Consider the following 14,686-nt stretch of genomic DNA (forward strand, 5'->3'; position numbering starts at 1 on the left):
CACACTGAACTATGAGGACTGATACAGTAGTAGAAATGACAAATTAACAATTACACACTGAACTATGAAGACTGATACAGTAGTAGAAATGACAAATTAACAATTACACACTGAACTATGAGGACTGATACAGAAGTAGAAATGACAAATTAACAGTTACACACTGAACTATGAGGACTGATACAGTAGTAGAAATGACAAATTAACAATTACACACTGAACTATGAGGACTGATACAGAAGTAGAAATGACAAATTAACAATTACACACTGAACTATGAAGACTGATACAGTAGTAGAAATGACAAATTAACAATTACACACTGAACTATGAGGACTGATACAGTAGTAGAAATGACAAATTAACAATTACACACTGAACTATGAGGACTGATACAGAAGTAGAAATGACAAATTAACAATTACACACTGAACTATGAAGACTGATATAGTAGTAGAAATGACAAATTAATAAATACACACTGAACTATGAAGACTGATATAGTAGTAGAATGACAAATTAACACTTACACCCTAAACTTTGAACACCGATATGGTAGAAAAATGACAAATTAACACTTACACCCTGAACTATGTAGCCGCAACTTCAGGAACAGTTAATATGTTTATTTAGATACAGCCTTACTTATTCCATCCTTGAATAGTTAAGATTTTATATCTAGTCACAAACTTACAATGTCAAAGAACAGAAGAAATATGATATATAGTAACATACTTGCACAGATTGGGATCAGTATTCATGATAATAATTTTGAATGTATCATTCTAGAAAAAATGTATTAAAAGAAGAATAGTTGCAACAGCGGTACTAATAACACTGCAAATGTTTCACAGTTCCCTGCTGGTACATCATTTAACTTACAGTCTTGCTAACTGGCTCATGGAAGGGTAAGCTGGCCTCATGACACAGGAGCTCCAACAATATCTTTTCACAACACTGTAACAGTGAGAAAAAAAAAACTTATTTGATCTTTCACACATCTTGTTGGGTAGTTTATGGTCAGAATTACAGCCTATGCCTTTTTATCTAATGTTTCATGTACCTTGTTGGGCTGTTTATGATAAGGATAAACTAATAATCAGTGATGTCGAGAATACCCACTTGTCGAGAAAAATATATATGTAAAAACGACTCATTTGGGTTGAGAAAATATTTTACGTAGAGGAGCGAACGTTTCCACCTCTTCGGTCATTATCAGGTTCACAAAGAAAGAAAGAGGAAGCTAACCACATGTTTGAAAGGGGTTGTGTAACTGAGTGTTGGAATATAGAGGGTGGTGTTAGATGTTTGAATATATAATTTTATGTAATTTATTATATTATTTTTAATATAGGTATAAAGATGTTCCTTTGTACTGGTTTATTTTGGTTTTAAGTTGTTGTATAAGTAAGGCTTCTTTAATTTTGTGTTTGTTTATGTTTGTTTCTTTATTTAGTATTTGAGTGTTTTCTATGGTTATGTTGTGTTTATTTAACTTGCAGTGTTCGAAAACGTGTGAAGGTGACTTTTTATGTTCTTTGAATCTGGTTTCCATCTACAGAACACACAATTTTTTCAATCATATTAACTCTATACATCCCAACATTACCTTCACGTGTGAACAGGACGAAAGCAATCAATTATCATTTCTTAACCTCAAAATTACAAGAACAGATACATAGAAAACATTATACACACACACCTAGACAGAAAGCAAAATCAACCAACAAAAGTAAATATATCTCACGAATCAAAAAATCACAAAACCATATACTGCTGCATACCATATATTCCTGACATCAGCAAACAAATAACCAACATTTGGCAAAGATTAGTAACAAAATATGACATTCCAGTTAATACCAAATGTATTCAAAAACCAGGCACAAAACTGAGGTCTATACTATGTAAAAACTATACTGACAAACTCCACACCAACATTACTTATAAAACACAATGTGATAACTGCCACGACTTCTATATTGGAGAAACAAGTAGAAAAATGGAAACCAGATTCAAAGAACATAAAAAGTCACCTTCACACGTTTTCGAACACTGCAAGTCAAATAAACACAACATAACCATAGAAAACACTCAAATACTAAATAAAGAAACAAACATAAATGTAAAATTAAAGAAGCCTTACTTATACAACAACTTAAACCCAAAATAAACCAATACAAAGGAACACCTTTATACCTGTATTAAAAATAATATAATAAATAATGTAAAATTATATATTCAAACATCTAACACCACCCTCTATATTCCAACACTCAGTTACACAACCCCTTTCAAACATGTGGTTAGCTTCCTCTTTCTTTCTTTGTGAACCTGACAATGACCGAAGAGGTGGAAACGTTCGCTCCTCTACGTAAAATATTTTCTCAACCCAAACGAGCCGTTTTTACAAATATATATAAGGATAAACTGCTTCCTGTTGATTGATGATTTACTAAAGTTTTAGACACAGGTCAAGATATCTTAATTTTGAAATTCAGTTTTAGTACATATGACACTACAGTTATATTTATTAATAAAGTATTAATATTATCCTGACACAAATAACACTGACAACAGGTTCATTTTTATCTTCATTTAATAAGAAGTTCTCACTCAATTTGTGCATTTTACATATACAGACATCAATAAACAAGTGCTGACACAAACTTTTAAGTAGATTTATCGATAATTCTAAAAGTATAAATATAATCATACCAACAGATCACGGCCAGAAAGACCCACTGGATTTTTCCTCTTGCTTCCACTAGATTCTCGAGAAAGTGTTGCATTTATGACATCTGTACACATGAGGCAGGCCCAGTCCTCACTACATGACAAAAACGTATGATAATTTAGCAATTATCAGATGTGACAACTTTGTAATATATACTTGATATTCATCTTTCACAGTATTATAAGTGTGCAAGTTCAAAATGGTAACATCTAGAAAGTAACAGAGTCATTATACAGTAATATGGAAGATATCACCAGTTAACCTGATTCATTATCAAAATATTTTAATGTACAACTCAAAACAAACAGACACAATCATAAGATGATATGGAACAATGTAACAAACAATACATTAACAAGACAATATGAAATACATTTGTTACCTTGATCCATCAACAACAATATCTAGAACAGTATAACAAACAAATACATTAACAAGACAATATGAAATACAACATTTGTTACCTTGATCCATCAACAACAATATCTAGAATATAATAAACAAATACACTAACAAGACAATTTGAAATACAACACTTATTACCTTGATCCATCAACAACAATATCTAGAACAGTGTAACAAACAAATACAGTAACAAGACAATATGAAATACAACACTTTATACCTTGATCCATCAACAACAATATAATAAACAAATACAGTAACAAGACAATATGAAATACAACACTTGTTACCTTGATCCATCAACATCTAGAACAATATAATAAACAAATACAGTTGATGGATAAAGGTAACAAATATCTAGAACAATATAATAAATAAATACAGTAACAAGACAATATGAAATACAACACTTGTTACCTTGATCCATCAACATCTAGAACAATATAATAAACAAATACAGTTGATGGATAAAGGTAACAAATATCTAGAACAACATAATAAATAAATACAGTAAAAAGACAGTATGAAATACAACATTTGTTGCCTTGATCCATCAACAAGAATAATTTTAAAAAATAATTTATTAATGAAATATAGTTTTAAATAAAGAAAATCCCTTGTTTTTCTTTCTAAGCTTGACAGGTAGCAAAGCTTACAAATGGGAAATTTTATTTCTTATTAAGTCCAAAGCTACATAATGGGCTATCTGTGCTGTGCCCACCACAAATACTGTAACGTAATTTTGTTTGTTAGAAATCTTCATACTTACTATTAAGATGCAGGTATGTGCTTGTGTATAATGTTTTCATTTATAATACACAAAAAAAGTTTTACATAAGGAATATAAAAATAATGTTACCTCTGTATTTTAAGGAATAACTTTAGTTACACAGACAAAATTATAAACATTTATAGTGGTAAAAATAACCTTCAGAAAATAATGTATGTTATTATTAGGTAATATTACTGGTGTTTAACACCTTTGGTACTTACTTTGGAGTAGTTAGGAGAGCAGGAACATGACAATTAAGATGATAAACTCGAGGGCAGTTGCTACAACACAACAATTCTCCCCCATCATGACAGACTGCACACCAGTCTTCATTAGGGTCGTCCACATGTGGAATTTTTTCTGTAACTTTTTTATCAGAGGTTGACAACTGCTTCTCATCATTGCCGTTAATAAGTGTTTTAGTGATAACAGCCACTGAATCTTTCACAGATGGAGGCTTTTCTTCTGAAGATGGTTTCATCTCCACTTTTGAAATTTCCAACCCACTGCTATTGACTCGCACTTCACTCACTGTTAATCCACTACTGCTGGTTTTTAAGAGATCTTCCAAAGATTGTAGGTCATCTAAAAGTGATCTGTTACTGTCTTCAGAGCTTTGGTTCTCATTGTTCGTCTCCTTTGAACTGTCATCAATCTGTTCTTTCTTGATTTTAACAACTGGTAACATTATGTCATCTAACTTTTCTTTTTTGATCTTCAATTTTAAGATTTTTTCAGTAGATGAAGAGCTCTCATTTGAAATTCTTCTGACAGTTCCCTGAGACTCTGTCCTACTCTTTTCACCAACATCCTTTCTAGCTTCTTCTTCAGAATCTCTCCTACTTATCTCCTTAAACTGTCTTCTACCTGACTCAGAAGAATCACCTTTACCTGTGTCCTGAGATTCACTACAGTTTGTGTCTTGAGAATCTCTCCTATTCATCTCTTCGGATTCTGTTCTAATTGTGTCCTGGGATTGTCGCTTGCTGTCCTCATCAGACTCTTGCTTGTCCACCTCTTTGAAGTCTTCTTTACTCTTATCCACCTCATCTTCTTTGGAACTAGTTGTCTTATTGCTGTCCTCGCCACTGTTAACTGTCTTGTCTTCAACATCAGTCACTTTGACAGGAGTATCTTCAGTTGTAAAAACAGATTCAATTCCACTGGTTACTGACACAATAATGGGGTTTGAGGTGGGAGGTTCTGGAACTGGGTCATCATCAATAGTAACTACAGGAACAGGACTACTGCTGCTATCAGCAGCAAGTGTGGAACCCTAAAAAGGTTTAATTTGAAATAATTACAAAGAATAAAATTACTGAAAACTTTACATCTGATGTATTTAACCTTTGTAGTTTAGTACAAACTGCCGAAAATATGTCAAGTTTCTATATTCTATATCCTGAAATAAGTAAGTATGCTATTCCAAGACTGACATAGAATTTGAATCTCAACCTTTTCTTTCTAGTTACTTTTATGTTTCATTTGGGTGAATATAAAAGTAAATATGGAAAATACAACAGTCATTTTAACAGAATGTTCCACATCTTAATCAAAATGTCTAACGTCAACATTACACAAAAGCATTGGTATACCAGAAAGAAAATCGGATTAAACTGAAATTATCTGTTTCAGCAAATATTTCAATCTAACGACGTGTTTACGAAAATCAAACAAAAACTTTTAAAATGATTTTTTTTCAAACTGATTAACAACTAGTAAAAAAAGGTTGTGAAAACTGAGGAAATATTTATTAACAAATTTCTTAGAATCTCCCAAACAAAACATTGTGAGGTAAGAGAACATTTGTCAAACTTTAGCATAGCTAGAGAATAAGTAAAAATATCTTCTGGAAAAACTTAAAATAAACTACTTTTTATTAACTAGAAATACACACTACACTGGATCCATGCTATATATATATATGTGTGTGTGTGTGTGTGTGTGTGTGTGTGTGTGTGTGTGTGTGTGTATTACTTACCCTCCTGCCTTCATTTCTGGTTGTCAGGCCTAGTGAGTCGTCCTTCGACTACAAAAAAGTTATAATTTTCCACCTTTAAAACATTGCAATTGAGAATAAAAAAAACTTAGCGTGAATAAAAGCCCTGAACCTCACTGTTAGCAATGGCTGTTAATTTTATGGTAAAGAAAATCATTATTTAAGTTATGTTTACATATCAAGAAAATCATCATATTTTATGGGATTCCATGATGTTGTTTAGAACTTGAGGAAAAACAGATCCTAAAAAACACATGCTACAGATCTTGTGTAAATAATGCTATAATCTTTTTACATCCAGACACTTTGTAATCTTAGGTACTAAGAAAAATCAAGACATTTAACAAGATATCACAATTTTTGTATTTCATATTTCGTTGAAGAAGAGTTTCATAAACAGTTATACCATTATATTTAATGTAGAAAACACCAACAACATTATCAACAAAGGCCCTTAAAGTTACTAAGGAGTAAGATAATTACAGATATGTTTCATTTAGTGTAAAGCTACACCAGGGATAGATGCAATAGCTGCTTCTAAGTTTGACATGATAAATTAGAAGGCTAGTTAACAGCCATCCAACATCAACCTAAGAGCTACTTTAATCATAATACAATTACGGTACCCATGTACAGAACCTCCCTCTTTTATTTTATTTTATTTTATTTTTGGTGATAACAGGACATGACCACCAATCTAATACTCATAGTCTAACAAACTAATCATTTGACTGAGTTAAAGGAAGATTGCATTTCATGATGGAGAGTTTTATCAACCTATGCTTAATGTACATCTTTCAGGAAAGGACATTTCAACCAAGCCCCCTTATCATATGATGATGAAATAACTAGCAGTGTAAAAATATCACCTTCAAAACAGCCCTAAAGAGATGGATGAAAATTTGCTAAACCTTCAATGTCAAAAAAAAAGTTTGTATCATTTACTGTACTACACTTCTGCTAATTAAATTACATTATTAGGTCGCAGAGTAATGTACAAGAATAATTAAAACAAGAAGAGAATACTGAATATAATCAATAAATTTACTACTAATCAGTACTTACAGCTTATATTAATTTAGAATTAAACATAATTTCAGTTAATCAGATCTGTAAGAATCTTAACCTTTTCTTAGACCAAGCCAGTTAACTTTTACTGTTACAGTTTGTCACAAAATAACCAAACAAAGTGGGCATGCTGTTTGAAATCCCAGTATTATTCTATTTTATCTAAACTTTCTAGTTAATTCTTACACTTCATTATCACTTTTGTAGGGTACAGTTGTATTTCCCGTGAAAAAAATGGCTGGGAATTAAATTTTTCTTAATTAGAAAAAAATGCTAAGCCTACTATGACAACTTTGACATCAATAAATATTTATAAAAAGTACCAGCAAATCAAGTTCAAAATTGTTTAATTCATAACATCTAATTATTTGTAAATGGAAGAATATACAACTAATGGCTTTAGGTCGTATCTATTTCCAAACTGTCAAGTTACACATTAGTTCCTCCTCCTTTCTTATGACTATTGGTTTTAGGCCTTTCCAAAATTTAGACCCAGGTGATACAATGAATGCGAGTTCAACTAATACATTCAGAAACTGAACAAAAATAAACATTCACAGAAACATAAATATTTCACTAATTATAATGCTGAGCTTTCAAAAGAAGTACTAAATATGAACTTAGGAGACACAAGAGAAATATAAATCGAAAGTGCTACAATTATGATTCAGGTACCTGGAGAAATGATAGAAATCAAAGTTTGAAATTTATTTCTTTACTTATTTATGAAGTAAACAAGATAAGTAATATATAATGCTAGTACAATGACTATGCAATTTTTTTAGTAATTTAATAACACTAACAAATTAGCCAACTCTTATTTTGAGTGAAACATTGTAGTTTCCTTATAACTCAGTTGTATCATCATCATTTCTTGTGGTACATTAATATTAGTAATTTGTTCTACAACTATTTCTTTCCTCCCAACATTTTGAAAACAAACACCTGTCATTACCCAAAGGAAATTAAAAAAATAAATGTCATAAACTTCATTACTGAACACACCTATTATTAATTATATATTTTGTTGATACATTACCATACGTTCCTTTATATTTCTCATCTTTGAAAATACTTTCTACGAGCCTTACATGTTCTTAGGCCCCAAAACCTGTTCATTTACTCTCACCTTTATTTCTGATGTTCCTTCATCTGCTGTCCCTTTATCTTCATCTTTTAATATACTTCCTATAGACTGATTTGCAAATTCACTCTGAAGAATTAAAAAATGTCAAGTTACTTTTCTTCTAATAAACAATACATTTCTACTCTCATTAAATGGCATTAATTATACATGCACTTCAGTTTTCACAGATATTATTGTGCTGCATATTAAATTAATTAGTACTATTATATGTGACACTCAAGATAAATACACTCATTACTGTGATATAATCTGTTCCAATAAAGTGTATCAAATCTTATTATTACTAGCATGTAACTAAATGCTTGAATTTCTACAAGTCTTCTACTAATTTCTTTGTCAAAGCTATAATGCTGAACACGCTCCACAAAGAATCCCTACACGTATAACATTCTTTAATTTAAATCAAATACAGTCAATTTTAAGTTTTTCCTTTACTTAGTATCTGCAGTTTATGAGCTTCTTTGTTGCCAGAAATTAGCTTTTATTGTTGAGACTACTGACAACTTATAACCAAACCTATTTTTTAACTGTTAACAACAAAATATTGACGAAAGCTGAAATTCCTTAAAGTACAAATTTAATAAATATAAACTACTCTGCAACAAAATATTTGTGCATAGAAATATGAATATTAGACCATGAATGCCAAGTCAAAGACTAGTTTTTAACTTGGGAAGTAGAATCTGAAACACCCACCAAGATTCTAGAAGCAGCATCAACAATGGATTCTTCCTTGGGAGGGCATCCTTGAATGCTACAAGAAGGCATCTGGTCAGTTGGAGATTTGGCTTCATCCTTAATAACAACACTACCCCCAGAAGTTCTGGAAACAATTACAAGAAAATAACAATCATACTATTAAACTTCATTGGTCTTTAACCTCTGGTTGTTTAACTAAGACTCCCATTTATGATTAATCAACTCTAATAATATATATGGAAAGGGTTTATGTATAAATAAATAAGGCTAATATATAAAAATAGTGTAACTCTGGTTCAAGAATAAATCAGTGAAGTACATAAAATCACTAACAAAATTATTCTATCTATAAACAGTAGTGTAGTCACAATCCAATAATTATGAACAGAGCAAACTACCTAAATAGATGAAAACTTGAAAATTAATCTTGTAAATAATGTTGCTTATTTAATATGACCAGTCCAATTTGAAGTGTACAATATCATAAAATAAACTTTTATAAAGATCAGAGTGTTCTACAAGTCATAAGTTATTTAAATCCCAAGAAAAGTAACTAAAGTTAACACCATTTTAACTATGTTTTTACTAAAAATATTTTATGTCTTGAAAAAAAAAAGCAAAATTAGGTAAATGTTACAGCCTTTAATTTTGATTACAAGTCCAAAAGCCAGCTGTCTTCACCAGTTTCTAATAATTAGAAAATAAAATTACTTGGATTTCTTTTTGTTATTTTTATTCTTTGCCCTGCCCAACACTGTTGTTGTTGCTGATATTTACTTCTTACAATGTTAATTAAACATCAAGTATTTCTCATTCCTTTCCTTCATTTTTGTACTTTAGTAATAGAGCTATAAGACTAACAGCAACTAATATTTTTGTTTTCATTCTTTAAGTTAACAGAAACCACAAAGACAGTACTTTAATTCAGTGGAAGTATGTTACATTTTACTACTAATGATTGTTTTATCTGAGTACAAGGCTAACAGTACACAACTATGGGTTTAACAAACATAGTACCACAAGACTATCAACATACAACTGTGGTATTTATAAACATAGGAACATAAGGTTAAAATAAATAATTGTGTTCTTAATAAAATTGGAGCACAAAGCTACCACAATATAATTTTGTTTTTTATAAACATAGGAACACAATGCAAACAACTCACAATTTTGTTATATAAACAACAATATCAGATTATGCAGGAAAATGTATCCTTCCTTACCAACTATTTTATTTCCTTTTCATTTAATGTGTTAACAGTAAATTAAGAAAATGTTTCTCTCACTAAAAAAAATTACTTACTTATTTTCTTATGATTCTTTTCTGTTCATAGTTAAAGTGCTAACAATAAATAACTTTTACACCTGTTTTGAGGGGGAGACAAACTAACACTGAAAAGGCTTACCCATCATGACTTTGAACTGTTGTTGTTGGGGGTGATGTCAGGCTAACACTATCTGGAGTTGTCCTGTGTATTGGACTTGGCACTGGATTTATAGTCGTTGCTGGTACAACGTATGGCGGTAATGTGTTGGTATTTGGTACAGCTATACAACAAAATATTTCAAGTTAAATAGTTAAGTAACAATATCCCAAAGAAGAAAAGAGCCCTAGCAAAATTAGTTACTGAAACTCAGTATCAGGATGAGAATTCAATTAGTACCTCACTAAAACATGTGGCAAAAATAAGGTCATTAGGTCAATGGGGTCAGTTAAAAAATAGTGAACACTTTTGTCCAAAGAAAGTGCTGTATTGTGTATATAAATAATATGATTATAAAATTATAGCATGTTTGACTACTCTAAACTTAAGGGAATCTCATGTACATTATAACTTTATTTGAATATATTGACTTATTACAGTATTTATAAAAAAACAAATCTACTATTGAAAAGTAAGACAGAGAAGTTTCTCATCATTTACAATTAGAAGAAGATTTTTATATTCTCCAATTCTTACTTTATACTGTAATACAACAACTCATGTCAATAAACACCATTATGAGAAATATACAATGAAAAATATCTTATACCAACCACTAGATCTGTTAGACATGTGATGCATAACAGGTGATGAATGCATGCGGTTGTCGTGTGAAGGCTGATGGTTCATCCTTTTGGCAGAAGAAGCATGTTCTGTAGGGAAGTGGCTTAACCTTGATGTATTTGACATATTACGGGTATGTGCTGAGAGAGAAGTCGTAACAGGTGCAGGGTCATCATCTATAACAATCACTTGTGAGGGTGATGGTTGACGAGGTGCTGGATGAGGCAGAATCTGCAGCCCTGGCGGGAGATTTGGTGTTGAAAGAGGAAGAGATTTCTGTTGGTTGGACTGGGAGTTTGTTCGAGGAACAACTGGTCTTTGGCCTTGCACCTGACTGCTATAAGAGAAGATTATCTCATATAGTATATTTAATATATTCACTTTTAAATAAATAACATCAAACAAATTTTACACAAAACCACAAATTGAGACATACAGTACAAGAGGATAAAAAAAAAAGCTAATTATTAACTACTACAAGAAATACTTTATCTTAACAAGACCTAAAGTGTGACATCAAACAAACACTGATGTAGCTTAAAAAAAAAAAGAACACCTTTACTATTGTATTTGAAAAAGTTACAAAAAATGGATGAATGTAAACTTTATTTCAATATTTCTTGAAATATATATGGTGAAGTTGATTTTCATAACTTTTTCTAAATATTTTTAATAGTGTAAGGAAAAATATCCAACTAAAGCTTTATGCAATGTTATCTTAAAGAAAAAACAGGTTATAAATGCATCATCTATATGTCATATCCACACCCATAAAAATCCATATTTTTTATATTCATACTCAGAAAACCAATTTACTAACATTATACAAATACCAATAAAATCAATTTTTACAACTGAAATCTGGTTTACTTTAAACAAATGCCCAAAAATAATTTTTTACTTTATATGTATACTCACAAAATTAAGTTTTATTTTACACCCATATTCACCAAATCTCTACATCAATATTCCTGCAGTCTTCTTATTTACATCAATACTAAAACAGTGAATTCTGTTTGATATCTGTATCCACAAAGACAGTGGTTACTTTAAGCTTACACTCATGAGATGCAAAGTTTCCTTTACATCCACAAAGCCAGCACAGTAATGAACACAGAGCTTGTTCTGACTTCGTTTTGACTGTTTGACATCAAGTCATCTATTATCCTGACAAGTTTCACTTTCATATGAACAGTGATTTTGAAAGACCAAACCCCAATTTACTTATATTTAGCAGAGCTATAAAAAAGGGCTGTGTTGTGTCCACTATAGGTATTGAAACCCAATATTTATCATTCTAAACTGTCAAACCACCAAGAAGCAGACTTTAATTTATCTCACCTTTTGAAAGACATAAAGACCCCCACATTAAAATCTCCATTCTCTGTTCCAGAATGAGTTTAATTCCTACAACTGTAAACTGAATTTTTGTATTACAGAAAAGTCACTCAATAACTTCTCTTATTACATGATACAAGAACAGTACTATTTAGATATTAAATCACAGTTTTTAATTTTTAAAAATAAACAGAACCAAAATTATGTACCTTTGTCTGTTATTAACTACAGATGTTTTTATAGGAGAAATGGTAATGTTAGAATTCAATGACACAGGGAGTGAAATAGCCACTGAGACTGGAGGAACTTGCGATGGGGAAGATGTCTGAGGGTTTGCCTGGCGGAGCTGCACAGGGTATGGTCTTGTCTGTTGTGCCATTTGAGGACTGGGGCCCCTAACTTGGTTTCCAGGCATACGCTGTTGCCAATTAGCAGGAGTCTGGTTCGAACGGGGAGACATGACCTGTTGCTGGCTTGTACTCAAGAGGTTTCTCAGCTGGACAGGAGAATGACCAGTCAAGTTAGGATGGGTAGAAGATGACACTTGTTGCTGTGGGTAGCCTTTGTTGGGAGGCTGGGCCATCATATGGCCACGGGGTCTCACAGCCATGCCTGTCCCAGAAATGTTACCATAAGAAGGTGGAGGGCGAACCCCTTGAGAAGGAATCATTCCCCTTGGCTAAATAGAAATACTAATTAACTTTAAAGTTCAATTGTAAACCCTCAGTTTAAATTTTCAGCTCTCAGTTGGAAATGTTTCACATACATGGTTTACAATTACAATTAATGTCTCAGATTTAAACCATACAACTGAAATCTCTTATTCAAGAAGACATTCTAACCCCATAAAATAGGAACTTTTAATCTATTCATATTTGAAAGTTGTTTCTTTCCATAACAATGACATAAAAATAGATATAATAACTTCTTTCAGTCCTTCTACAAAACTTACCTGAAAAAGTGAAAGTACCACCACCGACATCTTTCTAATGTCTGAACAAGAAAAAAGTTAGATCGAAATATTTTACTGTTCTTCTACTTTATTAATTCTTCAAACATGAAAAGAAAATTATCTTCATCTGAATTATCAACTTGAGATTCACATATTCTTAATATTTCAAAATCTTATAAAACAAAATGCGTAAAAACCTTTCTCACCATCTAAATATACAGCATTGTCTTTTAACAACAGCATGACACTAAACCACGTTCAAATAGTTTCACTTTGTCAGGTTATTGGACCCAATGTGAAATTACCTTGATGAATGTTTCAGAAGGATGTACTCTACTGTTTTATACACTAACCATTTAAATATGTAAAAGTGTATTTTATTTTTTCTAATGAAATGTATCACTAATAGATGGTATTATGTTGACTAAGAAATGGACAGAAACAGCCTATTAGAGAAGCAACAGAAGAAGTATATTGATGACTATACAATCTACCTGGACATCTCATTTACAGAAGCCAATATTTGAAACATCCATAGTCTTTTGTATTAAGGCTTCTAATGGCCAGTTGCTACCCATTCAACTCAACATATGAATATACCTAAATTCACTAACTCATGAAGCCCATTCAAGGTGAAAACTGTGAAATTACTCATTAAAATAAGTATCACAGTTAAACCATGTTGTTAATATTTGAGCTAATTTGAGTATCCCATCCTTGATAATGCCTAAAAAAAACTGATAAGTTAAAAGGAATATCAAAAAAAAAGTTCCTTTTCACTTTTATGTGACATTCCTCCCCCACTCGCATACAACATTATAAAAAACCAAATAGGGAATGATTGTCTTAAAATTTGATTTAACATTATTTTAGTGACAGAGAAACCAGAGAGAACTGGCAACTTTGTTTTAAGAGTATCCACTCGTGAGCTACCTTGTATGGCTGTCTTGGGCCAGACCATGCTCTTTGTTTAGGCCTCTCACTACTGAGTGTACAAACAGGCTGGTTATTTGCTGTTACCTGTGCCTGCATCCTCATGGAAGGGTTGACTGCCTGCTGGCCTCTGCCCATTCCTCCAGGAAGTAACCCGCCAACAGGCTGCTGGTCAACCATTAAGCAGCCAAGGTGACTTATGTACTCACTCAGGAACTGAGATTCATAGGCAAATTTAATGTCAACCATGTGTTGAGGGTTAGGGACTTCACAGCGTCGTCGAAGAACATGTCTCAGCTGAAAGGAGAAGAAAAACCACACTTTATGTTGAACAAAAGTAAACAAACAGAAATATACTTTCTCAATAAATGGCTACTAAAATTTTATTTAAATAAACAAATATGAAAAAGTCAAAAAAATGTCTGTTATTTCACATCGCCTACATATAACTTAACACTTTAACAGCATTTTATATAAGTTAATAGGATCATATACATAACTTAATTTGTGTAGAACGAAGTACAGGTGGAACCAAATAGAAGATCATGGACAGTTTGATTACACAAGAAAACAATAACTGATGCA

The 14,686-nt window shown here is 31.7% G+C and overlaps 1 protein-coding gene across 4 annotated transcripts in view; it reads right to left on the bottom strand.

Moving 5' to 3' along the window:
- Positions 1-14,686, bottom strand: part of LOC143247214 (transcription intermediary factor 1-alpha-like) — a 61,602-nt gene that overhangs the window by 6,227 nt on the left and 40,689 nt on the right. The window contains exons 5-14 of one of the 4 annotated variants that reach the window (XM_076494899.1): positions 14,102-14,398; positions 12,426-12,895; positions 10,869-11,215; positions 10,237-10,378; positions 8,825-8,951; positions 8,111-8,194; positions 5,896-5,943; positions 4,136-5,190; positions 2,719-2,830; positions 883-957 (exon numbers count right to left, since the gene is read on the bottom strand). In XM_076494899.1, the coding sequence (XP_076351014.1) occupies positions 883-957; positions 2,719-2,830; positions 4,136-5,190; positions 5,896-5,943; positions 8,111-8,194; positions 8,825-8,951; positions 10,237-10,378; positions 10,869-11,215; positions 12,426-12,895; positions 14,102-14,398 (2,757 nt within the window). The remainder of the gene's footprint in view (positions 1-882; positions 958-2,718; positions 2,831-4,135; positions 5,191-5,895; positions 5,944-8,110; positions 8,195-8,824; positions 8,952-10,236; positions 10,379-10,868; positions 11,216-12,425; positions 12,896-14,101; positions 14,399-14,686) is intronic. The other 3 variants (XM_076494902.1, XM_076494900.1, XM_076494901.1) reach the window with 3 other exon arrangements.

Source organism: Tachypleus tridentatus, chromosome 3 (genome assembly GCF_004210375.1).
Source record: "Tachypleus tridentatus isolate NWPU-2018 chromosome 3, ASM421037v1, whole genome shotgun sequence".
Taxonomy (NCBI): domain Eukaryota; kingdom Metazoa; phylum Arthropoda; class Merostomata; order Xiphosura; family Limulidae; genus Tachypleus; species Tachypleus tridentatus.